Consider the following 24,657-nt stretch of genomic DNA (forward strand, 5'->3'; position numbering starts at 1 on the left):
AGACTTTTGTCTTCTCAGCAGGCAGTTGGACCTGATGTGCTTAACTCTTTCCAGCCCGAACCAGAAGGTAAGGGACTGAGCAAAGCAGGGTCTCAGAGTGGGCTCCAGCTCCCTGCTGTGCTTGGCTGCTCCATGCCCTGGTCTCAGCTGCACAGCACTCCTGCTTCTGCAAACTCAGTGCACATCCAGCTTTGTTTTATTGTCAAGGCGCCTCGGAGGACAGGAGTCCAGGAGGATTATTGAATGCCTTGCATCTTGGAGCTGGCAGGCACACGGGGCACGCTGAAGGGTTTTGTTTGTGCCTGGTGAGAGCAGCTGTGGGCAGGAGTGGGTGAGTGGGGAAGTTAGCAAAAGAGAAATAAGGAAACAAAAGGCACGTTTGGGCAGGAGGGGTATGTTTGCATGGGGGAGGGCAGGAATTTCTTTTCTTTGTCGGAAAGTCTAAAGTGCCTTTCTTTAGTGCCTCGGTCCCTGCATGGGGCCTTGGTCAATAACATTCCTCCCTCACCCTGCGGAAGGAGACGGGCCAGGCAAGACACGGCTGAATGAAATTCCTCTCACCTCACCCCGTAAACATCCCAAGAGTCTGGCCCCATTATGGCTGGGTACAAAAGTCTGGGTCCGAGGCCGAACAAAAGGATGGGGAAGAAAGTGCAGGTTGCCAGGGCAACGCTGTCCAGGCCGCCTGGTTTTATCAGCAAGGGGCCTGGGTTTTCTGCCTGAGTTACGGGAATCTGAGGCAATTTATTTCCACCGCAAGACAGAGGCTTTCGAGGGCAGCACGGTGAGGCTCCGGCTTCGCTTTTGGTGCTCACAGCAGGGCAGGTGAGGTGGGACAACTGGCACGGTCTCTGGGGAAGCCGGGTACCCAGACAGTCAGCAGCACCTCAGGTGGCACAGGGAGCCAAAGTGAAACCTTCTCCTGCAAAGGTTTACACAGGGTGGTGACCCTCTGGTGGGTCTGTCCAACTTGCTACTTACAGGACGTGGGCTCTGTTCCAGCCTCCTCTGCAACACAAGGAGTCCACTCATCCCTCTGTTCAGAATCCATTCATCTCCCTTCACTGAGGGTGGATTTACCACTTTCTCCCTGCTTGGGGATCTCAGTGCCTTGTCAGGTTGGATTAAATTGGGGAAAACTGTTTTTCAGTAGCTTGACAGAGAGCATTTTGCAATCTAATCCAGATACGCTTTGTTATTTTCTTTCCAGATGAAGGTTGTTGACTTCTAGGTCTAGTGCTATCTGCACTAGAGAGCATCAAAGTTGCCTCTGACAGGCCTAGATTGCAGTGGGAACATTTGGAACCCAGTGCCTAAAGGGTCAGAAGAAGTGGCACTGCCAGGTCCCCCCAGCATGGCATTTAGCAATGCTAATGCAAAACACTAAAGCTCTCTGAGCCACTGAGGACAGGGTCTGGGATGTGTTGGCCTCACATCGATAAGGAGGATTTCAGCTATGGCAAATTCAGTTCCAACTAGATGAATGTCCTTCCCTACCAGTTTTGGTGACAAGAGAGAGGGTACTCTAGGGACCTGGAAGCAGTAAGGACAACGTGGCAAGCCGAGCTGAGATAAATCTTACAAAGGGTGTTATGACACTGGAGAAAATATTATTCAGGCGTCCACTCAACATAGTGGTTCTACTGGGTGGCAAAGATGTTCGTGATGTGGCCCCTGGCCAGTCTGAAGGAGATGATAATGCTGGGTGTAGGGTCAACATGTAACATAGAGAATGACAGAATGAAGCCTGAATGGTATAACAAGATCAGAGACAAAAGTCTCTTTTGATGCCCTGCAGCCAGGACAAGCAGGTATTTGTGGTTTCCAAACAAACTCATATGCCAAAATGCAGGTGTGATGGCACTGTTTCCAGAGGCAGAACCTCTCACAGAAGAGAAAGAACCACACTGAATGTTGTGAATGTAATACCCACTCCTCATTTGTCTGATGTTTTTTACTGCAGGGCTTGGGGAGTTTGCAGGATGGGTCAGTAGCATGCCAAGACCTGGAAGAAAACTTGCAGGCCAGCATGGTTAAACGGCTGGAGCGGAACCAGCTCGGCATGCCATGGAAAGCATTCGGCCGAGACAGCCTGCTCATCTCAATTCATCTAGACAAATTTCTAGACAAATGCAGCAAGCTGTGCTCAATGGAGTGACAGGGAAATTACTAATTAAACTGGAGACGATGGGATTAGTGGAAGAAATAGAAGTGGGGTACAGAAGCTGTGCCTCTGGACAGAGGCAGTAGCAGGCTAGACAGAGCTCACCACTGGAGTTTCTCTGGAATCGATCCTGGGATTGATCTTGTTTATTCTCTCCATGAATGATGTTGTCATAAGAAGTGGAAGCGCTTAGGTTAAGCCAGCTGATGACGCAGAAGGGGGAGGCATTGTGAATGCAGAAGAGACGGGAGATCAAACAGAAAGCAGCAGACAACCTTGAGCACAGAGACACAGGAACGAGTTGAAATTCAAGAGCACGAAATGCAAGACTAATCACAGGGTTGGGGCTTTTTGTGCTAGACAGGGAGTGTGTCAGTTGGACATGACTGAGGAGGAGGTGAACTTCGTTGTAGCAGTCATGGGTGATTATGAACCACCAATGAGCTAAAGGCACAAAAAGGCGAACAAGACCTTAGGGGCTTGGGATATTGCCAGTAGAAGCAGGAAATTATTAATAGCATTTGCAAAGCACTGACAAGACCTCATCTAGCATCGGGTAGGAGTCCTGGACAGGTAGGCTGAATTCACGCCAGAAGCAGTGCAGAAAAATTCTCAGAATATCATCAAGAGACTGGAGATCCTGTTTCACAAGCAAAACAAAGGCTGGAAGGAGTTATCTTCTCCATTGGTTTGCTAGTGATACTCAAGCACACCAGAAAAGCTCAGTAATTAGAAAGCAAGGATCTTGACAACCCCAGAGACCCTGTGTCCCTGTGTTTCCAGCCCACCTGAAACCACCTGAGCTCTTGCCCTCCACAGGACCTCTTTCGCAGAGTGACCGCTTGCATCCTGCTCCTTCCCCCTCCCTGCCTTCGTGCCTGGAAACTGATCCCCACTTCAACTTTAAATAGGGAAAAAGAAAAGGAAAGCCGGTAGACTGGGTCTTTTGTACAGCAAAGAAGATTAGGGGCCTCCCAGGGACTTGCAGCTTGTAAGAGGGAAGGGCTGGGAGATGAAGGGAGGTAGGGGGGAGGCTCTGCTCCCCTCCACAGCTGGTGAAACTCAGACCTGCCTTTGGTCTGCTCCTTACAAAATCTTTTTCCGTCCACCTTCCTTCCTTTTTTCCCCCCCAGCTTGACACTGTGGATCAGCATTTGAGGGACTAGGATTTTTTCAGTTCCTGCAATGGATTTAATTCCTGAAACGTGTGTCCTATTCCCCGCTGCCATGCTGAATCAGGAAAGCATTCACCCAAACAAAAGCCAAATCCCCCTCCTGGGGGCAATCAGGAAAAGGGGTCCCTGCAGTGGTCTCTAGGTTGAAGACAAAAGGTTCCTTGGACTATAGACAAGCGGGTTAGTGCCACCATGGATTATGGAAACAGCTGTGGACAGCAAGGATTAGCCACCACCTGTGTGACGAAGGCTGCGTGTCTCCAGTCCCAGGGCCAAGAGAACACATGGCAGATGCTCTGTGCTACCTGTTTGCCTGATCTTGACTCCAAAGGTGTTATCTTTACTTTCAACTTGCCCCACCAAATGCAAAGTGCCTAGGCTATGATGAGCCAAACTTGCCTAGACCCAGGTTTGGAAATCTTAGCCTCTTTTAATTTGAAATGACTGACCCCCTCTCTCCTACTGAGAGAGCCCAACCTCTCTTTGGTTCTGGGCTCTAGGAAATGACTTGGTGGTGGTGAGCACATTAAGGCAGTGCAATGCCTGGGTATGGGGTGAGCACAGACCCTGCCACTGCCACCCGGGCAGGGAGCTGCTCTTCATTCAACAGCTCGGTCTGCCGTGGGGTGCTGGTTTTTTTAAAGCCTCCTGACTGAAGGGAAGCTGCTGCACCTTTTAAAGTGCTCTGTAATGTGGTATGTCCATGCAGCACCCCATCCCTTTAGCCCTTCTGGGCTCAAGCTTTGTCCTCTGTAAAACAGCCATAGCGCAGACCCATCTTCTGGCAGGGGAGTTGCAAAGCTAAAATCATTAACAGTTTCGAAGCATTCAGCTATTTTAATGAACTCAATTGAAAAGCTTTTTAGGAGACTAATAATCTTAGCTCCCTAGCAGAGATTGAATAATGTGCAGTAAATCCTGCCTCAGGCTTCATACACTGAACAACACGGTAGAAAAGTCCTGGGAGACTTTTTGCTAACTGTGCAATGCTAGTCGTGCATGTGGGATGAAAAAGGGTCCTCTGGAAAACAGCTCAGCTCTGGAATTAACATTAAATCTGCTGCAACCAGATTGGTTTGGGCAATTTCATGTGTATTATGCACATTTTGTTCTATAATAGTCAGCAATACAGTCCTTTTCGTCAAAGAGTTTTTGGGTTGAATTTAACCAAAAAACTTTACCATGAGGGTCACTGAACATTGCAACTGGCTGCCCAGGGAAACCGTGGGGTCTCCATCCTTGGAGATACTCCAAATCTGATGAGATGTGGTGCCAATCAACCTGCTCGAGCTGACTCTTCTTTGAGCCAGGTGGTTGGACTACATGGTCTCCACAGGCTCCTGCCAGCTTCAACTGTTCTATATTTTTTAATTAGCTGTAGAATATGTTAGAGTAAATATATGCATATAGTTCCTCCAAACAAGTAGGTACCCTATAGAGAAAACTCAGTGAAAATAATTAAGTTGGGCAAAATTCTAAACTACTGAAGAATTGGTCTTACAGCGGCAAATGTTGAGCAGCCCTAACTGATACTCCTGACCCTGCTGACAGTGGGGTTGTCTCTCCTGCTTTAATTATCTTCTGCAAGCTCTAAGGCTGCTTCAAGTGTTTGGAGCTGCTATCTGCTATAACAAGATTGGCACAGCAACAGAAGCTTGAATTTTGACTGGAGATATTGAGAAACTAGGTTTTCTAATCCTTTTTCAGAATATCTTAACTGGGTTTTATTAATAATATTGAGTCAGACTGAAGACTCACCTCCCACTGGCAATCACAGGTGGGTGTTTGGAGGAGAAATGGGATGTGACCCTTCCCTCATGCTCCTGACTACCAGCAGTTTAGGATGCCACCAGGTTGGGAGAGGATGCTTTAGCCTCTGACTTTCAGGGCATGAGGTTTGACAGGGGAAATGACCATTCAGATGCAACAGCATCGAGCCTGCAATCCCTTTAACTGAGGGCAAGGAGACACCCTGTTACCCATAGAGCATGAAAAGCCTCTCCTCTCTGCTTCTATTCAGCCAAGAGAAAAATACAGTGGTGGTGGCCTGAATTATGGCACTTGTGAGTTTTTCCTGGTGCTGACAATAATGAGGGGCAGCATTAGTTTCCAGGCAACTGATTTTGTGTCTTTCCAAGGGCCTCTGGCAGTGGGGTTTCTCACTGAGGACCCTGTTTTCTTCCCTTCCCTGTGTAAGCACAACACTTTGACCTAAATTGCACAAACTTCACTCTCCTGGTTGCAGTTTTTTTGCTGTGCCTTACCTTTGATTTTCAGATCCTTGCAGTTCTTTTTTGAAATATCAGCCAACACGGGCTCTCCTCATGGAAATCCCCAAAGCAGGTGGATCTGTGGGGGCAGAAATACAAAGTGAGGGTAGCAGAGATTAAAGACTGGGCTGGTGGGACTGGAAGAAGACACAGTAGTAAGGTACAGCCCCAGAGAAGGGCATGTGAGCTTGGTGCTTCTTGTAATCTGGAGTGATAAGACTAAAAGAGAAAGACTGGGAAAGTGGAGTCAGCACACAGCTTTGACAGACCTTCATGCCTACAAACCTACAAAGCCACTCAAAACAGATTTGTCTGAATTTAACCAAGTCCTCATCTCTGATTGTGGTGCTAGTGCACCCATGATGTTGCTAAATGCCACAGCATATTCCCTGCTAAAACCAGGGTTATTAAAGAGGAATAAAGCTAAAATACCGGTCTTTACCAGATAAAGCTAACTAAAGCTGGGTATTTGCAGGAACAAAGGAAATTACATTCTCCAGACTGCATTGTAGAAGTGACCCCAAATGTTCTGTGGCCCAAAACCATGTAGAACTGTAAATATGGTTCTTTTAGCCATAGAGATTTGACTTTTTAGAACTAGAATGGTGGGCGCTTTTTTTCATGGAACTTTACTTTTAGTCTTTAAAATAGGAAATTGTAGAAGAGAACTTACAGGCTTCTAGGAACATCAAGGATCAACTGTTTCCTAACAGAAAGCAAGCCAGGAGCCAAAGATGACCCCAGTAAAGGCACTGCCCTTACCAGTCATGGACCTCTTGTGTAACACTTGCATCCTGGGAAGAGGGGGAACTGGAGCTGGGAATCAGAATGTTCAGATCAACCCCAGGGAAGCAGCAACCACACCACTTCATACAATATGAAATGAGATCTAACAGGGAAGAGGAGAGGGAAGGTGGAGGGGGATCCATTATTCATGAAGGCAACAGTAGTACAACAGAGCTTCCACAGACCCACGCAGCGCCGGATAAGGTTACTGCAGAAAGAAGGGGTGGTAATGGTATGCCAAAGCTCTGCTTCTTGGGTGCAGGAAGAAGAGAGGCATTGAGTCCTTCCTTTTCCCTTCTTTTCCCTTCCCTTCACAACAGATAACACTCTCCTGGGGTATAAGACAGCAGAAATAAGCCTCCTTGGAAAGCTCTACTCGTGGTCCTTTGAGGAAGATTTGAGAAGTTAGAAGCCCACACAGCAGACCCCAGAGAGAAGGCAGACAAGTGAGATCAAGGTTCTCTGCCTCTCACCAAGGTTGATCCTGATTTCCTCGATAGGTAAACCTATCAGGGTTTGGCACTTGTCTCAAATGACAGCACGTGTTTGCCATGGCTCTGCAGTTTCTACAAAACAATGATTTCTTTTCTTCCCCCCCCCCCCCCCCCTCTTCCCCTTGTTTTCTGCTTTCTCTCTTTGTTCCCCTTGCAACCATAGCCACTGGCTCCTGTCTGGCAGGTTGGCTACAGGACACCATTTACAGCTGGATGGGTGAGCAGGTACCTGTGCAGCGCTGACTGTTAACAACACGGAGAACATACACCAGCAGCTGTCCCAGGGAATTAAACATCCCTGGCTGTTTGGACAGGAAACCAGGATCTGGCTTTGCACTACTTGGCTTGGGAGCATCCTGAGAGTATGCCAGAGTATTTGCTAGAAAGAGGGAGAGCCACAGAGCTGGATCAATTTGCAGAGGAAGGGCTGTAGCCTTTATAGCTTGTTTTCCCTGCAGTGGCATCACCTGCAGTGGTTTCTTTACCAGGGCTATTTATATTGTGCATGATGGACTGGCTTAGCTCCTCTTCCAGGCAACGGTCGTGGCTGTTACCTGCATCACTGTTACTTCTAGAACTCAATCAGGCCTGTGGGACAAGAAATGGGATTGCTTCCTGGGCACTTGGTGCTATGTATATAGAATAGAACACAAGTGTGGGGTAGGACAAACAGTGAGGCATTTTGCTTAAACTGTTATCTTCCCACTCACCTTTTGGGTGATGTGTAGGGAAGAGGCAACGGAGAGAGGATTATCTATTAAAAACACAATCAGATGCTGAACGTGAATATGGACTATGGGCTATGATCGGGGGGGAAAATATCCACCATGCACTGCAATGCTTTTGTTTTGCCTTGAATAGAATCAGACCTGAAATGCTGGAGGTGGTAGAAAATTAAGTATTTCCTACCCCGGGCAGCTTGTGCAAGGCAGAAATGTGTGCAGGCACGTGAAGCAAAGATGATCCCTCCACTCAGCAGGTGAGGAGGCAGCAGCAGCTGTAAGCTCAGGCCAGCAGTGTGGTGGGCCTGGGACTGTGACACATTCATAGGGGCCACTTTGATGGACTAGAGTGTGGGCTGAATCAGGCCCTTGTGCCAAAAGAGCTCTTCCTCAGCTCAGGAAGATTTTGCAGGATCAAACCTGATGGTGCTGCAGGAGGTGCTGACACCAAATCAGTGCATGTCATCATCAGGTTGTGCCTGGAGGGATGTAGGGATTGAGCACGCTGGCTTGGATCATGTCCCATGCATAGTACTAGGACTGCCAGGCACTGCAGCCAGAACACTCAGTGCTCACCTGGAATATATTGCATGATATATTTAGAAACTAGGTTCTTTATTTCTTCATTGTTTTTAATTACATTCAGCTTTTCTGATATTTCTGCCGGTGGTCGGCCACATGGTTTTGCAAAAAAAAAAAAAAGCTGCCACCCAGCAGCATGTGGGCCCTGTGTCTGCCTGTGAGCCAGGTCCCATCTGGCTGTAATTACTAGCTTCACATCAGCAGAAGAGTGTAATATTTAAACACAAATGTTTGATGTTTGCATAGCAAACCTCAGGATGGAAAGCTCTTGATAATCAGCCTGCAGGGAGGAGGTGGGCTTGCTGCAGGTGAGCGCTGAGATGTGTGGGTTGTAGCAAGACTTTGTGGGGCTTTATGGGGATAGAGAGAAGAGCAACACTGAGTCCAGGAGCCCTTCATGCCTTGCTCTGGGTAGAAGCTCCACACAGCTCCTCATTTCTTGCTTAGGCAGAGGAGCTCCATCCATGGGCTACGAGCCATGCAGAGTGGTGTGGTGCAAGACAGCTGACCCTGGCAGGGATCTCCCATCTCCTCCCTTTCAGTACATGGTCTTGAAAGCTTGCAAGATGGTAGAAGAGCTCCTGAAATCAGCACAGCTCCTTGCCCAGCATAGTAGCCACAAGTATGGATAACAATGCCTGTTAGGTCTCAGCAGCTCAGGGAGCAGCTATGCCTGGAGAGCAGTGCGGGCTCTGGTGTGTTCCTTGAGTTCCCAAGGTCATGGAAACATTGACAATCTATTGCACTGGCCCCTAAAAGGTAAGACTGAGACCACAGCAGGCATTAGTTACTAGAGGCTGGATCTTATCTCTGCCAGAGAAGGTGTTTGATGGTGAGCCCTTCCAAAGGGCCTTCTCCTGCTCACAGTGGATCCAGTCTGACACCTCTTGTGTACGAGACTTTGCATCTCTGTCCTTCCTTCCTGATCCTTTGGGGAAGGAAACCAACAAACTATGTTGTCACCCTGCTCCAGTTGGGATGACAAGTGAGAAAACAGCTTTATCAGCTCCCAGGCACCTCTGGAAGGTGACAGACACGTGTGCTGCCTGCAGCATCTTTCATTTAGCATTAAAGTCCAAGGACAACCAGGCACACCCAGCCAAATGACAGTCTTGGATCCGCTCATCCCTGTGCCACCTTCTGTGGGGTAAACAGCACCCTTGGTTTGCTCCTGATGGGGAAGAAACAGCTTGCCTGGAGATGGCTTTCATTCATGATGCCATCACGGGACTAGTGGCTCTCTCCTCCTGAGCTTGTCCAGCCAGGGCTCAACCTGTCACAACTTGTCATTCTATATGTGCAGGAAGCTAGAGCCTAGGATAACAGGATAATAATAACAGGATAACAAATGCCTCCTCAGTGTCTCAGGGGGTTTGGGGACCTATTCTCTGCAGCTTGCGCACCCAAGGCGAGCCAGCCCCACTGTCGTCATCGCCTCCGTGAAGCATTGCTCATCTCGACAAACTTTAAAGCTGCATCCTGACAGACCAAAATAAATCAATCAATAAATAAATTGTCCGTCTCGTCTACTGGATTCTGCAGTTTATTTCCTCGGCGCTGATGAAAAATAGTTGGATGCTTAGTAGCTTCATGAGACTAATTATGATAAACGGCCCCATCGCTGCTAATATCCGGACATTAATTCCCAGATGGAGCTGCAGAAAATGTCAGGGAATGGAAATGTCAGCTCTCTAAAAGGACCTGGCAGGTATTGAAGTGGGGACTGGAGCATCAGCAGAGGAGGAGTAGGGGGAGATCTGGGAATTAGCAGGATGTCGGTACACATTTGGAAGCTATAATTTTTCTCACTTGACTGCCCAGTTTCTCCCAGCAATGACACAGCCATGGCTTCCTTTGGATTTTGCCTGCTCTGAGCTCTGCTCCCAGTACTGAGGCAAATGATTGGCACTCACTAAGTAGGTGAAACTTCGTTTGGGCAGAAGAGGCTCAACCTTAAGCTTCAGAAATCTCCTCCCCACTGAGATCCCCAGATATATTGTCCTGCTCTGCAGGATGGACACACCAGTAATTCCCCTTATAGCTCCTTACACTGCGTGTGGGGCAGGCAGGCTGGCAGGCAACAAAAGGTCACCTCCAAACTCTGCTTCCATTCTCCTCTGGGTTTCACATCTATATTAATATTTACATTGCTACAATTATCAGTTGCATACAAAAATCTGATGTAAAACAGCAAAAAAAAGAGCCCCAAACAAAAAACTTGTTTGGGTTTTTTGTGGGTTTTGTTTGTGTTCTCTTGGGTTGTTCATTTGTTTTTGTTTAGGTAGGGGGTTGTTTGTTTGTTTTTGGTGGGGTTTTTTGTTTGTTTTTGTTATTGTTGTTGTTGTTGCTTTCCACCAAAAGTTTTTATTAGTTTCAGAGGGCTATTTATGGAGAATATTCCCAGCCAAGTGAGAAAGTACTTCAAGAGTAGATGGACCAGCCAGATAAATGATATGAACGTCCAACTACTGACAGCACTATGCCAATGACGGCAGGAAGTCAGGGTGGCACCTGGTGCAATAAATCAGCTGATGAACAAGTTCAAGAAAGTATGTTTTGAAGCCATTCTAAATCCAAAAATGTTAGTTTGTACTCTCGTGATGCTAAGAAGTGCATTGGTTTTGCTTCTCTGTTCGGCCCATTGGCTCAGGCCCTGCTCTGTTCACCTGTTGAAGCGGTGTTGAGCTGAGGATCTATCCCAGCTTTTGGTACATGGTTTCCAGTGGAAAAAATCTGAACAGATTTGGGATTCCTTGATCAGATGCCAGTTGGTTGAGAGACTCCTGCTTTTCACAGGAGTCTGTTACTGTTTGTCAGCAAAGGCTGGAATTTTTGCTCAAAGCTAGATGATTTTGATGCTTACCTGCTGAGAGCAGATATAACATTGAGCCTGATGGGTCTGGTCTAGACCACAGACAAAGAACCAGAACTCTCCACACTTCCCAGCAAGTGCCCTTATGGTAAGGAGCAAAGATGCCTCTGTCTCTCATGAAAAGCTTGATGTTCCTCTGGAAGCTTCAGGGAAAATTTCTAGCCTTTCCAAAAGCAGTCAAGTTGCAAGGAAGTGCCTGCACCATATTTGCTGGAGGAGCAAGTCCCAGCCTCCTGTGTATGTTCTGACAGATGATCTGTCATCTGGGGCTGCAGGAAATCTGCCCATTGATCTGGTTGGGGCTTCTGAGGAATTTGAGGGTCTAACCCCAGCAGATTTGGAAGCCAGAGGGATACTTGAGAGCACCTCTGCTAATAATATGCTCTGAAATGGATGGACCTATAAAGTATATATGGGCTCTTGGAAAAATCTCCCAGAATACTGCTGACTGACAAGCTCTTTCTACCTGCAGCCCCATGGAGAAGATGGCAGCACTGTGTTTGAGGCAGTTCTGGCCAATTCAGCTGAACCAGTTGTGTAAAAATGGTTTCTGCAAGCTTCTCTGCCTGCCACTGCTGAGACCTCACCATCGAGGCTTATTTAGCTTCTCAATCACCACCACTCCCTGTGTGCTCAGGTTTGGCCCTTGTAATCCTCACTGTCATCGTCCTGCTTCCAGACAGTCCCATGTTTTTGCATGCCTTCCTTGAGGAAGTAGTCTCTGCCTGAAAATTCCCTGGGGAAGCCTTCTGGCTGGGTTAATGGTGTGATCCCCAGTGTGAGAGAACACATCCCGGGGAGATGATGTGCAGTGGCACAGTGGTGGAGATGAGAGATAAAGCTGGCTAACAAGAGCGTCACTAACTGAATCAAAGGCTCATTTGCTTTTTGAGGCTTCAGTGAAAACTGGCTGGAAAGTAGAGAACTTTCAGCTGACTGCTACAAACTGCTCCCTGGTCCCAGTCTGCCTGAATTCAAGGTTAACAGCCTTGAATTGAGAGGGCTGTTGAAAGTAGCAGGAATATAAAGAGAACCTGGCTTTATGTTGCCTTCCCAGAATCAACCTGCCCCTTCAGGAGATGTGCTCAGGAAACAAGAAGCCAGACCTTGTCCTGATTCTCCCTGTTTTATGACTTTTTCATGGCTTTTTGTTTTTGGCATTCAATCTGAGGACTTTCTGTCAAATGTACTGTTAGCATTGTCAACATGGGCTGTTTTACTCTAGATTGGTGCTGTATCTTGTGTGTGGGAACACATGTAGGTGTGGAGACAGAAATCTAGGGCCTTATTCTCCAGTGGCCTTGTGCTTTGAGGATCATTTACACTTTCAGCAAAATGTGTGTGGGGTGGGTATGGAAACACTGCTAAATCTGAAGGGGCCTGCCACCCACGGTAGGGGGTAGGTGCAAGTGATGAAACAAAACAACCAGCACATCATCTCTGAGGTCCACAGAAGTGGAGATTTTTTATATTTTATTATTCATCCCATAGCTAAGGGAAGGCTGTTCTCTGTAGAAGTGAGTTTGGTGTGATATGCAGTCCTGGCAATGGTGTGTTCTGAGCTGTTGGCTTGGGATAGATTGGCTTGGCATGAGAGTCAAAGGAGTGAAAGTGGAGGTCAGGAAAAGTGGCTCCAACAGCTCACAGTCCATGTAAGAGAGAAGCTGGGATCTTCAGCCAGGAAAGAGCCTCAGAGGTAAAATAAATCATTAGCACATTTCACATATTTCTCCTTCCCAGTGTCAGCTCACATCCTAACAACTGTTGAAACTTGTTTGATTCTTGTGTCTGGTAGCTGAGAGGGATAAGAGCTCTCTCCCTTCCTATGAGTTCAGACTCTGCTAAACCCTGCTCATGCTTTCATGCCAGTGATGTGGCTGACTGGACAGGGAGAGAAGTGTTCCCCTTCTCCCAAATCAGCCTTGCACTAAGAAAAACATTGGGTAAGTCACTGATTAGCCTGTTTCAGCAGGGACTTGGGAACCTCTCCTTGGAGAACTGTTTTCTTGGGAACTCAGCATCATCTGTAATTATGGATGGATCTGTGGCCTCGAAAGAGCCCATGGTAGGAAAGGGACAGAAAGAACTGTCAGAAGAAAGACAACACTAAACCTTTTGTACTGACCCTGCTGGGAACAGCATCTCAGCTTGGACTGATATGAGAAGGTGAAAGGACAGAAACACTCAGCTGTGCCAACCACCACCACTGCCACTTCAAACCTGCCCTTTGCAAGTGGGTGGGCATCATGTTCCCCTGCCTGATCTTCCTGGCCTAAAGGAGAACCCATTGAAGCAAAATACAGTGCCAGCACATCCTGCTGCAACACCTGGAATGAGTCTCAAGGGAACAAAAAGGCCCTTCTGAAGGCAGGTCAGGGAATGAATCTGTCCTGGCAGCACATGGATGGAAAGCAGGTGGCTCACACACCTGTCTGCTTTCTGTTCTGGCCTGGTGGGTTTGTGAAGGCCCAGCCACTCGAATCAGCTCAGCTTTCATCTCCTGACTCACTGAAGCATTTTGTGGCAAACTTTGAAAGCCTGGTCAAAAAAGAAGCCAAGCTAATCACAGGGACAGCAAGACCTGCTGTGAATCCCAACCTGCTGCAGGGTGGATGAAGCCAGGATGGGACGGACAGGTATTTTTCCCATGCAAAGGGCCCCACCATTGTTTCCTTCCAGTCAGAGGAGCCATCTGGAATGCAACTCCAGGGAACTCCAGCAAGAGCTGTAATTATATCAAACATAATTGAGGCAAGCCAGCAGCACTCCTTACTTAAGTAAAGCGATGAGGCCAGCAGTATGACAAAGGACCTACACCTGGGAGTTTCTGCAGCATCTGCTGCTTTCAGTGGGGCCAGGAGCAGTTCAACATGGAGTGCAAATCCACCCAGAGACCTCCTTGCTGCATGGGGTTGATCCAGTGAACACCTTGGCAGCAGCTGAGCATTGCTGGGAGGGAGCTTGCTTATCTAGAGGAGCCTGTTTTTCTTCTCTGAGGCTCTGCCTGCCACAGCCTCCACCTTTCTCTGCCCAAACCTCACATCCCCTTGCAAATTTTTGGATGGTACAAATGCCTTTTCCACCCTTGACTCCCAAGCCCTTTGCACCTGGCAGGTGCTCAGGCAGGGAGAGGAGCCGGTAGTCATGTCCTGGGCTCTGCTGCCTCCCCATGGCATGACCCCCATCCTGGTGCCACTTTGCCTGACCCTCTGCCCCCCTGCAAGGCCACACGTGTGGGCATCCCTTGGGCCAGCCTGCCTGCTATGTTATCCTCAGGAAGCCCTGCAGAGCCCTGCTTCTCTGGCCCTGCTTTCTAGGACTTGCACCCCTCCCCGAGTGCAGAGCTGGACAGAAGCAGGACTTACTGTCAGCACTTTGCCAGACTGGACAGGCCTAGGGGGTCTCAAAGGAGCTGTGAAGCAGCCCCTGCCCATCTGCCTGCCCACAGTTCTCATCCTGTAGAAACCTCTACTCGCCTCCTGCTTCATCCTTTTCTCCTCCTCCTCTGCCCTTTGTACTCCCTCACACTAGATCTCTTACTTTTATGGCTTGGGTTTTTTTGCTTTAAATCTTTTTCTCTCCGCTTTTCCACCTCCTTCCTCTCCCTCAAAATAATCCAAACCTGTTCTCCCTCACTCCCCCACAGGGCTGGCACTGCTTGTCCCTTCCCCACCATCTCCTCCCTGGCAGACCAGCTTGTTGGGGCCTTCCCAACAGGACTCAGTGCCACTTTTCCTTCTGTAGGGCATGACATGTTCTCAAGGGCCAGTAGCCTCCCATCCCCACCCAACGTGACCTCTTAGCTCAAGACTTTCGTGGGTTCATAAAGTTGGTCATAGACAAGCCATGGTGCAGCTCTGCATCAGCAGTCTGCCTGCCTGCAATGGTTTTAGGTATGGGATGGAGGAGGGATCTGCTGGACCTTCCTGGACAGCAGGCGGTGGGGTTGGCAGCCAGCTGGCATGGAAGGTGACACTGGGGCAGCGGGCACCCAGTCCCTCACCGCCCTTGAACAGGGAATGGGGGCTGTGGCCAGTGGCACTCGGTGGCTCCTTGGGGAGTGCCACCTCCACCCTGGGGCTGGCAGTCCTGGAAGGCACGGCTGGGGGTGACTTGGTGGCTGCGCTCCACTGCAGTGGCCTCTGGTGGCAGCTCTGCGGTGGCCCTGGGGTGGTGACTCAGCGGTGACTCTGAGGTACCAAGGGGGAGCACTGTGGTATCCCCGCGGTGGCAGCTCAGGAACGCCAGTGGCAGCTCGGTGGTGGCAGCTCTGAGGTGGCACCGGAGGCTTTGAGGTGGCAGCTGAGGTGCTGATGGCTCTGAGGTGGCACCGGAGGCTTTACGGTGTCGCTGCGGTGGCAGCTGAGGTGATGGTGGCTCTGAGGTGGCACTGGGGGCCCTGCACGGCCCCGCGCTGGCACCAGCCCCCGCCACCCCAGCAGGGCGCTCCCCCCCGCCCCGGGCGTGGTGCTGCCCGGCCCGCACTGCCCGGCGTCTCCTCCGGACCAGCCCAACGACCCCCGGGGGGGGGGAAGAGCCGCTGTCTCCAATCCGAGCCTTGTGCCCGCCCCTTTCTCCCGTGGCAACGAGTCCGGCGTCGGGGCGGACTCGGTCCGGCCGGTGCGTACCGCCCGCAGGCAGGGCCGGGCAGGGCCCCCGGAGCGGGCCCGGGGCTGAAGGCTCCGAGGAGGGCTCGGGGGTCGGAATAGAGCCCTCCGGGTCGGGCCTGGCGGAAGGGAGGGTGCCCCGGGCCGGCGGGCGGGCACGCAGGTGTGGGTGGTGAGGGTGGTGAGGGAGCCCCCGCGTGTTTTCAAGGCAGCGAAAACGCCGGGCAGGGTGAGGATTCCTCGAAGCACTGGAAGTGGGGTGTCCCCCCGCGGCTGGTGCGCAGGGTGGGCACTGGGAGCTGCTCTCCTGGCGCTGCCCCGTCTCCTCACGTCGCGCGTTCAACAGCCCCTGGGCTGCTCCTCCCGCACCCGGGTTCGTTTCATGGATGAAACAAGCAGCGGCACTTGTTTCATTTGTGTTGTGCTTCGTAAACGAAGCCGGCGTTGCTGGAGTCTCGGTCCCGGTGGTTGGCGGGGTGTCTCTCTCAGCACCCACCACGCCCGTCGCCCCAAAAGGTGCCGCTCGGGCGCTCGGTGTAACGGGCAGCACCGCCCGTCCTGCTGCTCCCCCTCCCCGCGCCCTCCCGCTCAGCTGGTTGGTTATGTGGTGCTTTCCCGTGGAGAAAAGAATGCATTTAAAAACCCAGAGGAAAATCAATTTTAAACCCCTGCAAATTGTTGGAGGGAATGGGCTGCTATAAAACTCGAAATTACTTTCGACTCTCTTTTTAGAGTAGAAGGGATTTGAAGTACGGGATGATGTTTAAAGCGGTTTGTTGAGAGCGCATCACCTTGTCGGAGCTTATATTGTATGGCTTAAATTATAGGAAGAAGGAATTTCTACTTGTTGGTGTCCAGATGGTGTAGTAGCTGGGGTTCTGGCTATCCACAGATAAATAGATTTCAGATAAATACTAGATTTCAATCTGCGGTTTTGCTTAGGGGTTAGATGATATTTAAAGTACTATTCTCTTTTTCTGTTGCAATTTTTAGCCATTTTGAACCTTATTTGAAAGAAAAGAGTCCCATTTTGTCAAAGCTTTGGATCAAAGAATTGAAGTAGAGGCAACAGATCAAAAAGCTCATACCAGACGTTGAGCAAGACACGTGGGAGTTTGACTTCTTGGATGTGTAAAGCCTGGATTTACAGAGAAATTGTAATTATAGTTTTGCCACAATGACACACAGACGCTGTAGCTAGTGTTGTGTCAGCAGTGCCATAAGAATATGCTCTCATTTTGAACAGTTTAGCATAATACATTGTACTTGGTATATCTAGGAAACTTGCTTTTCAGATGTGAGAGGGCATGACTGAACTGCTGCAAAGATACGTGCTTCAGCAGTCAGGAAAAGGTTTTTCCAAGATTATTATAGCTAAAGCTGGGACAGCTGGGTGCCAGGCAGATGTTTGCTGTTGAAGGGCAGGGAGATGCTCCCAGATGTGGAGGGGCAGGGGGGAGCAAAGGGTTATTGAGGTGGGCAGAGGAGCTGCTTTTAGGTGCTCCTTGCAGGACGGAAGGTGCTCCCTTCCTTAAGCCTGGGCAATCCATGCCAAGCTCTGCTGCCCAGGGATGAGGATCTGGGGTCACTCTCAGATGGAGGGAGGGGAGGACAGCCCTAGGTCTACACACTGCTCATTCTTTTGGGGGTGTGGGAAGGCAGGCAGTGCTGTTGGTGGAGCTGGAGCCCAGGAAGGAGTGAACTGCTCTGCAATAAGGCCCTTGGCTCAGCAGCTAGGCTGAATAAAAGGGAGAGGGTCTCTCTTCTCCTCTTTTAAACCAGCCTAAAGACTGTTCCTGAGAGCTGGATGGGAGCACCAAACCACCTGCTAGCTAGCACTGGAGCAAGCTCCCCACCATGCTCTGGGAAACCTCCTTACTGGAAAAGCTAGCCATATTCCAGCAGCTGAGGTGGCAGGAGAGTAGGATTCCCTTTGTGCTTAGCAGTTCTCCCATATCTATATCAGCTTTAGGGCACTCAGAGAAGTCGTTTTACTAATTTGTTTGGGAAATTACTGGGAACACTTTGGAGCCTGGTTTTGTTCTTTATTTTGGGCGGTGTGTGTCAGGGTTTTTTTGCAGTTGCAAATGCCATACCTTCCCTCTGTGCAGCTGAGAGAGCATGATGGATGTTTTTGAGCTGGACACTGAGTAGGGGTTTGTTTTATTTTGACGTAAGTGCTCGGGAAGGACTTTACAGAAGTGTGAGTACATGAGGAGCAAAGTGGCAAAGAATTAGGCCTGCTGTGGGCTGGCCTGGTACACACTTCCCCCATCATGGGAACTCAGCTGTCAGCAGCAACAGCCGCATTATTTTGGTTTTAGGCAGAGATTGCCAGTCCTGCTAAACTGGGAGTGGGCTCAGTCACTCACCCTACTAAAAGTTTAGGTGAATCTGGCATCCTGGAGCTGGCTTTTTTGAATTGGGTGAGTTTGGGATTCTGGTTCTAAGAGGTAAAAGCACAGCAAGTCATGTTGCCACACTGGCCCTGCTTCCAGGCTGAGGATGCTCAGGTGACATATCAGGGGAGGCACCACAGGGTCGTTCCGCCTTGCTGCTGTTCTCTGTGCTGGTGCAGCAGGCACGAAAGAGTCCAGCAGTGATTCATCAGGAATCCTTGGATCTTGGCTGATACCAATCAATCCTGCTGGGCTGCTAAAATAGATATGGCCAGAGCATAAAATAGCTAATAAAAACAAAATCCTCCATGGAAAATTCATTCTTCAGGGTGTGAGGTTCCAGTTGCCATGCCAAAGCGAAGCTGAGAGGAGGAAGATTTGATATTTTCTAGCTTGAAGGAAAGGAGGGGGTATTATTGATCTCGTCTCCCAGGTCTTTCCAATCTGTTCGTTTACTCCATTTCGCTTAAAAGATTCGCATCATGGTAACCTTGATTTATTATCTGATTTCTTTTTTGATTCAACCTCTCAAAATTGTGCACTGGCTTGAACCTGCAGTAATAAACCAGCACAGTTATTCCCTCTTATCTCCGGCATGCATGTAATGCTTTCTCTGCTGCCTGTACCCAATTCATTCTCACAGACAGGCAGCAAGGTGAAATTTAGAAAAGATTGCCCTCTCTCATCAAGTGTATAGGACAGGCAGAGTTTTCACTCCATTCAAGAGCACAGCAGAGAGGGCATGGCAGGAAGGGATGCTGTGGTGTTGTCTCCAGGTCAGGTTGAGACTCCAGGCAAGTACTGTGCCAGCTGTGGCCTGCAAGACCAGGCAAGGTCTTTCCAGCACTTAGCTTTGGGAAGCTGGAAGACTCCTACTGCAGAGGCTTGGCTTCCAGAAGTAAGCAAGATCCTAAGAAGGGTGCAGGACACAAACCATTAGTCAGGTAGGGCTGGATGGGGAGTCTGGGTCTAGCCCTGAGCAGGAATGGATCAATAAACTGTATTGCCCTCAGAATATCTTTGAGAGACACTGTGGAGAGCTTTGACTCATAATTTATAGGAATCAGCTACACGGGTATGTGTACATCATTATATCAGCGCATGTGTGTGGAGGCTGGAGGGGTTTGTGTCACTGTAGCTGTTCTAATTAGTTACAGTAGTCATCTCTGTGTTTAGACAAGACTAAAATCAAGGGTTGCATTATCCTCATGCCAGAAGTCTGAGGGCTGCTCTTAATTGGTATCTCTCAGTGCACAAAGGTTTTTATAAAATAAAGCTGGGCTATTTTATAAAATAGCTGGGCTATTTGTCTGGACTTGTGTCTCCCAAGGTGGAAGCGTAGAAGTTATTTGTGAGCTGAGATCATCAGCAAAAATAGCCCCTGCAGGAGGAGAGAGAGGGGAGCTTCTGGCTATATTTTAATATGCATTAGGCTATGCTTAAACATCTGTCGTAAACTATTTAAATGAAAGAGTCAGACTTACACCTGGGAATAGCTGTATTGGTATCCTAGGCTGTAGCCTACTCCCGCTGGGGCAAAGTGTGACAAGGTTTTTAAGGGATTTGGGTGCAGCAAAAGTAGTACTTCTCTTGTAGTCCCAGTTTATTCGAATTCTCCTGGCAGCCTTTAGAACGCTGCCACAGATCCGGGAAGCCCCTGCTGCTTAAGGAAAGCAGCTTTTCGTGCGTGTATTGCTGGTTTTCCCCCTCCAAAATCCATCTGGGAAAATAAAGCAGTCTCTTTCCCCGGGGTTAGTGAGCTATTGAGTCAGCCACATGAGACCAATGGCTCCCAGCCCACGAAGTCAGCGCTTGGTATCAAATCAGGGGATCGAACCCACCTTGTTACCCACTCATCATAGCAAGTCAAGGATATCCAGCATGGAGGAGGGTGTGGAGGGGTGCCAAATATACAGTGTGTGACAGGCTCGGTGTCTTTCCACTTGTAGCAAGCCCGGAGTTGCTTCGCAGCACTTTTCTCCTAAGAAGATGGAGAAAGCAAGGAAGGAGTTGATTAATTTTGTGGGTAGGAGCCGTCCCAGTACAAGCAATGAGGCTTCAGGCAGGGACTGCAGTCCAGGAACCAGCCCGTTGCATTCTGAAAGCTCCAGCCAGGGGCCAAGAAAATATTCAGCCTCTAGAGAAAGAACATTTTCTACTGACGTCCTCACTCGAGAAGCCTCCAGTAGCTCAGGGGTAAGTGCAAAGAGCAATTCATTTTCCACTATTGACCTAAAATGAAAAGACCCACGGTACACCTGGTATGAACATATATAGGTTCACCCAGATCCTAGCCCTTCCTTTTGGTCAGAGGCCTTTGTGCAAGATCTTGACCCTTAAAAAGTGAAGCCATAAGGCTCATCCTGGTCATAGTTGTGCTGCCTTCCTCAGTAGCCAGATAGCACTGTCATGATTCCCTGGGTTTAGGATGCCAGCATGGCAGGGCAGGCATGTTGGTTGTGAGTGCAGGTGATATTTGGTAGTAAAACCCAAATTACTGGCTCCCTAATCAGCCCCCAATCTACATCTTAAGCTGACATCAGACTGCATTCTGCTGACAGATCCCCTATCTCTGTGCACTGGGGTGGTGTTACCAGGTATTTGTGTCTCTCAGCCTTTTCTGACCATTACTCAAGGTCTCAGTTGCCCCTGAAGATCTGGTAAGGTCAGTCTTACAGTCTCACTTTCTGTCTGGACTCTATGACATCTACCTGCACTGTGCTGCAGCTGTGCTCTGTTATCTCTGACATTTCCCTCAAATGCTGCATTCCAGAGTGTTTCTGCTGGTCCCCACATGTACCGGTCTTTGCTGAGGCAGTCGGACCTTGAGCACCACACCCCTAAAGGTAAATACACTGTCAGGAAACGTGGTGGGGCAGGAAATGGGGCCATAACTGTTAAGGTTGCCTATAGTGGACATGCTGGGAATTAGGCTGCTGACACTGGATTAGTGCTCTGCTTTCATTCTCCTCTCAGTGCTCAGGAATGGTGCTGAGCTGCTTGAATATCCCATGAAAAGTGAATTTCATTTAGAAGTGAAGCAAAGTGAACTGACTAGGTGGTAAAACCATGCTCTCTTTTCTCCTGGATATATCCACTCCTTGCAGAGTTCAAGGTGGACTGTGCTGCTGCATATGGGAGTTCTGGTCCTGCTGCCAGGAGAACACTAAATTTGCATGTGTTTTTATTGCACATGGAGGCAGCAATGGCCCTTTCCTGTGAAAACCATAGAATCAGAGAATATCCTGATTTAGAAAGGACCCACAAGGATCAGCAAGTTCATCTCCTGGCCCTGCACATGACAATTCCAAAAATGGGACCTGCCTAAGATGAGAGAGTTGTATGGATTTAGGTACCCATACCCAAAATCATGGTTCTCTCTCATTTATTCATTCTGCATCCAGCTGCACCCCAGAGCAGTTTGTTCTCTCTGGATGCAAGAGGTCTCTGTGTGTACAGAGCTGCTGGTTCCACCTGCTTAAAGAAATTGTATTGTGGATGCTCAAATATAGGAACAGAGCATGGTGAAAGATTTGCCAACACTCTCCTGGCCCCTAGAGCACTCCTGGGGATATGGATCATAGGCTGGCAGCAGGTGGGAAGAAAGTGTGTGTGTGAGAGGATTTTAGTCTTAAAGAAAGATGGGAACTGTACATACCACCTTCCTGTGCTTAGAAGTGACATTTATTTTCATGACTGAGGACAAATGATTGCTTCCTCGAGTGAATCTTGACAAGCTAGACTCATCCTTAACAAGTGGAGACAGAACTCTATTTATGATCTGCTGCTTCTTCAAGGGGGAAGAAGCTATCAGGCTGGAAATGTAAATGCAAATGAAACACTAAGTATTGACATAAATAGTTGATAGTGCACAAAGTGCCATAATGGATGGTGCCACGGATTTGGCAACAATGAAGTGACAAAAATGGAACAGCTGTGCTCCCTGACAACAAATATAAATCAGGGCCATTCTGTTAAGACCCCAAGCAAGAGATGTGCACAGGGCTAAAGAGCTGCATTTTAGGGATTCCTCGAAATCATAATAAGCCTGCATGTGGGCATGGACCATGCAAGTGTTTAAGATCACATTCATGCTAGGCTCGCTGCCCTTCCTAAGGGAGGGAAATAGAGAGAGAGGAACCAGTTCCGTGGCCATTTCCTTTAGTCTCTAAGCAGACAACATACAGCTACAAGGGTTGAGTCAGGGACCGTTTAAGAAGGACAAGGGAATGACTTCTTAGAGGGTCCTTCCTGTACCTAACCATCCTGAGACATGCCTGGCTTCAGCATTATTGGCTGCTCTGCACAATTGCTTTGAAATCAAGGGTCACATCCATGACTCAAGAAGCACTTGGAGCGGGGTGAATGATTGGGTTCAAAGCTTGATGTTCAAAATACCCAATTACAAGCCAGAACCTTAAGTTTCTCCTTGATAGAGTGTGAAAGTTCATCAAAGGAAAAGCTCTCACTCCACTAAAATCTATTTTTAGTTCAATGCTTAGCTCTGTCTAGGGAATAGTGCTTTTTAAAGCTTGCATGCAATTACTTAATTTAGGTTAAGCTTCAAATTCCCAGTTTGCTGCTGTTCTATTATTTGCGACTTGTTTAGCAATATAAACAGTTTGGTTTATTTATGGGGTAAATGACATGGTTTAATTTCTGCCAATTCTTGGAAATGTATACTTTTTGCTTAGTCCAAATTTCCATTGAAAACATTTGGCCAAATGGTGAGATTGTTAGCGGTTTGACTCAGTTTTTTTCTCACACCACCGCTGATGTGAGTGGGAGGTTTGCTTGAGCAAAAGCTGAAGAGAGAGAGATTTGTCCCAAGGTGTGAATAGGAACTTCAGAAGACAAAGATGACCTGAGCAGCTTCTTCTCCCCTGCAATATTTATAAGCCCTTTATCACCACCTTGACCAAATTCCTCCCAGATACAACTGACTCTTGGTCTCAGGGCCCCCTCAGGGAGGCAGGGGAATCCCACCCCTTCCTGAGGGTGAGGGAAGCTGTACATTAGAGACAGCAACATGTCCACTGTCATGTAGAGGGTCTGTAGCAAAGCTGGGAACAAAACAGAGCTCCTTAGATCCAGGTCAGTGCCTTGTCTCCTAAAAAGCTGTGTGACAGTAATTCTCAGTGGAGGCTTCTTCCATGCCATCATTTTGATACTGGAAAACCATAATGACATACTGTAGCAGGAAAAAAAGGTCTTTCTTTCTGTTTCTAATTTGATTTCTCTCACAAATCCTAGTGAAGTGACTTCTGTAGACAACCCAGTAGACAGCAGAGTCCTTTTTTGGGTGTGAATGTAAAGCAGAGTGATGGCTGGTGGTTTCAGACATGTGTTTCTCTTTGTCTCTTAGTCACACAATTCAAGATGCCTGAGGACTTCAAAAGTGTCTTGGATAAGCAAGTGGTTGGACCATCCACTGAGACCTTCAGTGAGTCAGATTTCCCAGTACAATCATTTAAGCCCAAAGTGCAGATTCCTTTTGAAAGGCTTCCAGGGCAATCTCCTCGGAAGGTTGAAGTAGAGAGGTAAGTAACTAGAAAGTGGGTAGAGGTGTCATTATGGAATGGACACAGCAGATTAGGGTGTCAATTTTTGCTTTCAAGACATAACATGTCAAATATCCTTAAGAAAATACTATGCTGTAAGGCAGTGGTCTCCAAAGTGAGGTGTGCACGCATTGCAGGGGGTGCAAAAGACAATTCACTGGGATGCAGGAAGAAAATATTGGTTTTAAATAGTGTTTATGTCATCTTTTTCTCATTCTTTTTTAATTTCTGCTTTTGTGTATGCTCTATAACTTGCATAATGTGTTGGTACAGTAGTACATGTATATAATTTATAAATTGGAGTAAGCGATCATCCCAGGTCCCTTCCAACTGAACTGTTTTATGCTAAAAATGAAGAAATAGACATGTATGCAACATGTGCTCAAAAATGGTTTTACTGGTAGGTGTGCAGGATCAAGAGTGGAGTTGTAGGCATGGGAGTGCTTACAGGCACATGAGGTGATTATTTCCTCTTTTGATTTAAAACAGGAGGAGGCGGCTGTATCTCACCTTTGATATTGCTGAGCTATTATCCAGGAAGGGGATAGACTCCAATGAGCTGATGCCAAGGCACTATGACCCTGACAATATCCCACCTATTGAGGAGACAAAAGATTCTGTCTTTCCCATCTACCTCCCATTAAAGGTAAGAGAGCACATTTGGCACTTGTGATTGCTTATACCACACGAGGTTTCTGAGGATGGCAGGACACTTCGCCAGTGTTGACACAACAAGCAATAAAACAAGGAAATGCTTTAGAGCCAGTTTGGGCCCTGAAGGGTCTCTACAAGATGCTGAGCATCTTCTGCAGGGTTCCCACAACTTCCGTCAGAACTGATAGTCCTTGAGAATGCTCCTCGTTGTCGTTTTTGTGTCCAAAGGAAAGGCATCTCATGTTTCCTTCTAAAGGCAGTACTCAGCAGTATTACTGCATTGAGACCTCTCCAGGTGGTGGTCTGTGCTCCCTAGGAAAGGACTGGAGGTACAGAAAACTGCTTTCTGGGAGAAAATTGTTGACCAAAGA

At 48.3% G+C, this 24,657-nt stretch overlaps 1 protein-coding gene across 5 annotated transcripts in view; it reads left to right on the top strand.

Moving 5' to 3' along the window:
- Window positions 1–989: 989 nt before the first annotated feature.
- The window catches only part of DNAH1 (dynein axonemal heavy chain 1), an 88,551-nt gene continuing 64,883 nt past the window's right edge, over window positions 990–24,657 (top strand). For 2 of the 5 annotated variants that reach the window (XM_027640151.1, XM_027640155.1), the window contains exons 1-5: window positions 15,602–15,685; window positions 20,021–20,267; window positions 20,845–20,917; window positions 23,437–23,611; window positions 24,122–24,278. In XM_027640151.1, coding sequence (XP_027495952.1) covers window positions 20,061–20,267; window positions 20,845–20,917; window positions 23,437–23,611; window positions 24,122–24,278 — 612 coding nt within the window. In that variant the 5' untranslated portion in view covers window positions 15,602–15,685; window positions 20,021–20,060. Of the gene's footprint in view, window positions 996–15,240; window positions 15,261–15,601; window positions 15,686–15,805; window positions 15,902–20,020; window positions 20,268–20,844; window positions 20,918–23,436; window positions 23,612–24,121; window positions 24,279–24,657 lie in introns of those variants that run through there. The other 3 variants (XM_027640152.1, XM_027640154.1, XM_027640153.1) reach the window with 3 other exon arrangements.

Source organism: Corapipo altera, unplaced genomic scaffold, assembly GCF_003945725.1.
Source record: "Corapipo altera isolate COAL_440 unplaced genomic scaffold, ASM394572v1 55, whole genome shotgun sequence".
NCBI lineage: Eukaryota > Metazoa > Chordata > Aves > Passeriformes > Pipridae > Corapipo > Corapipo altera.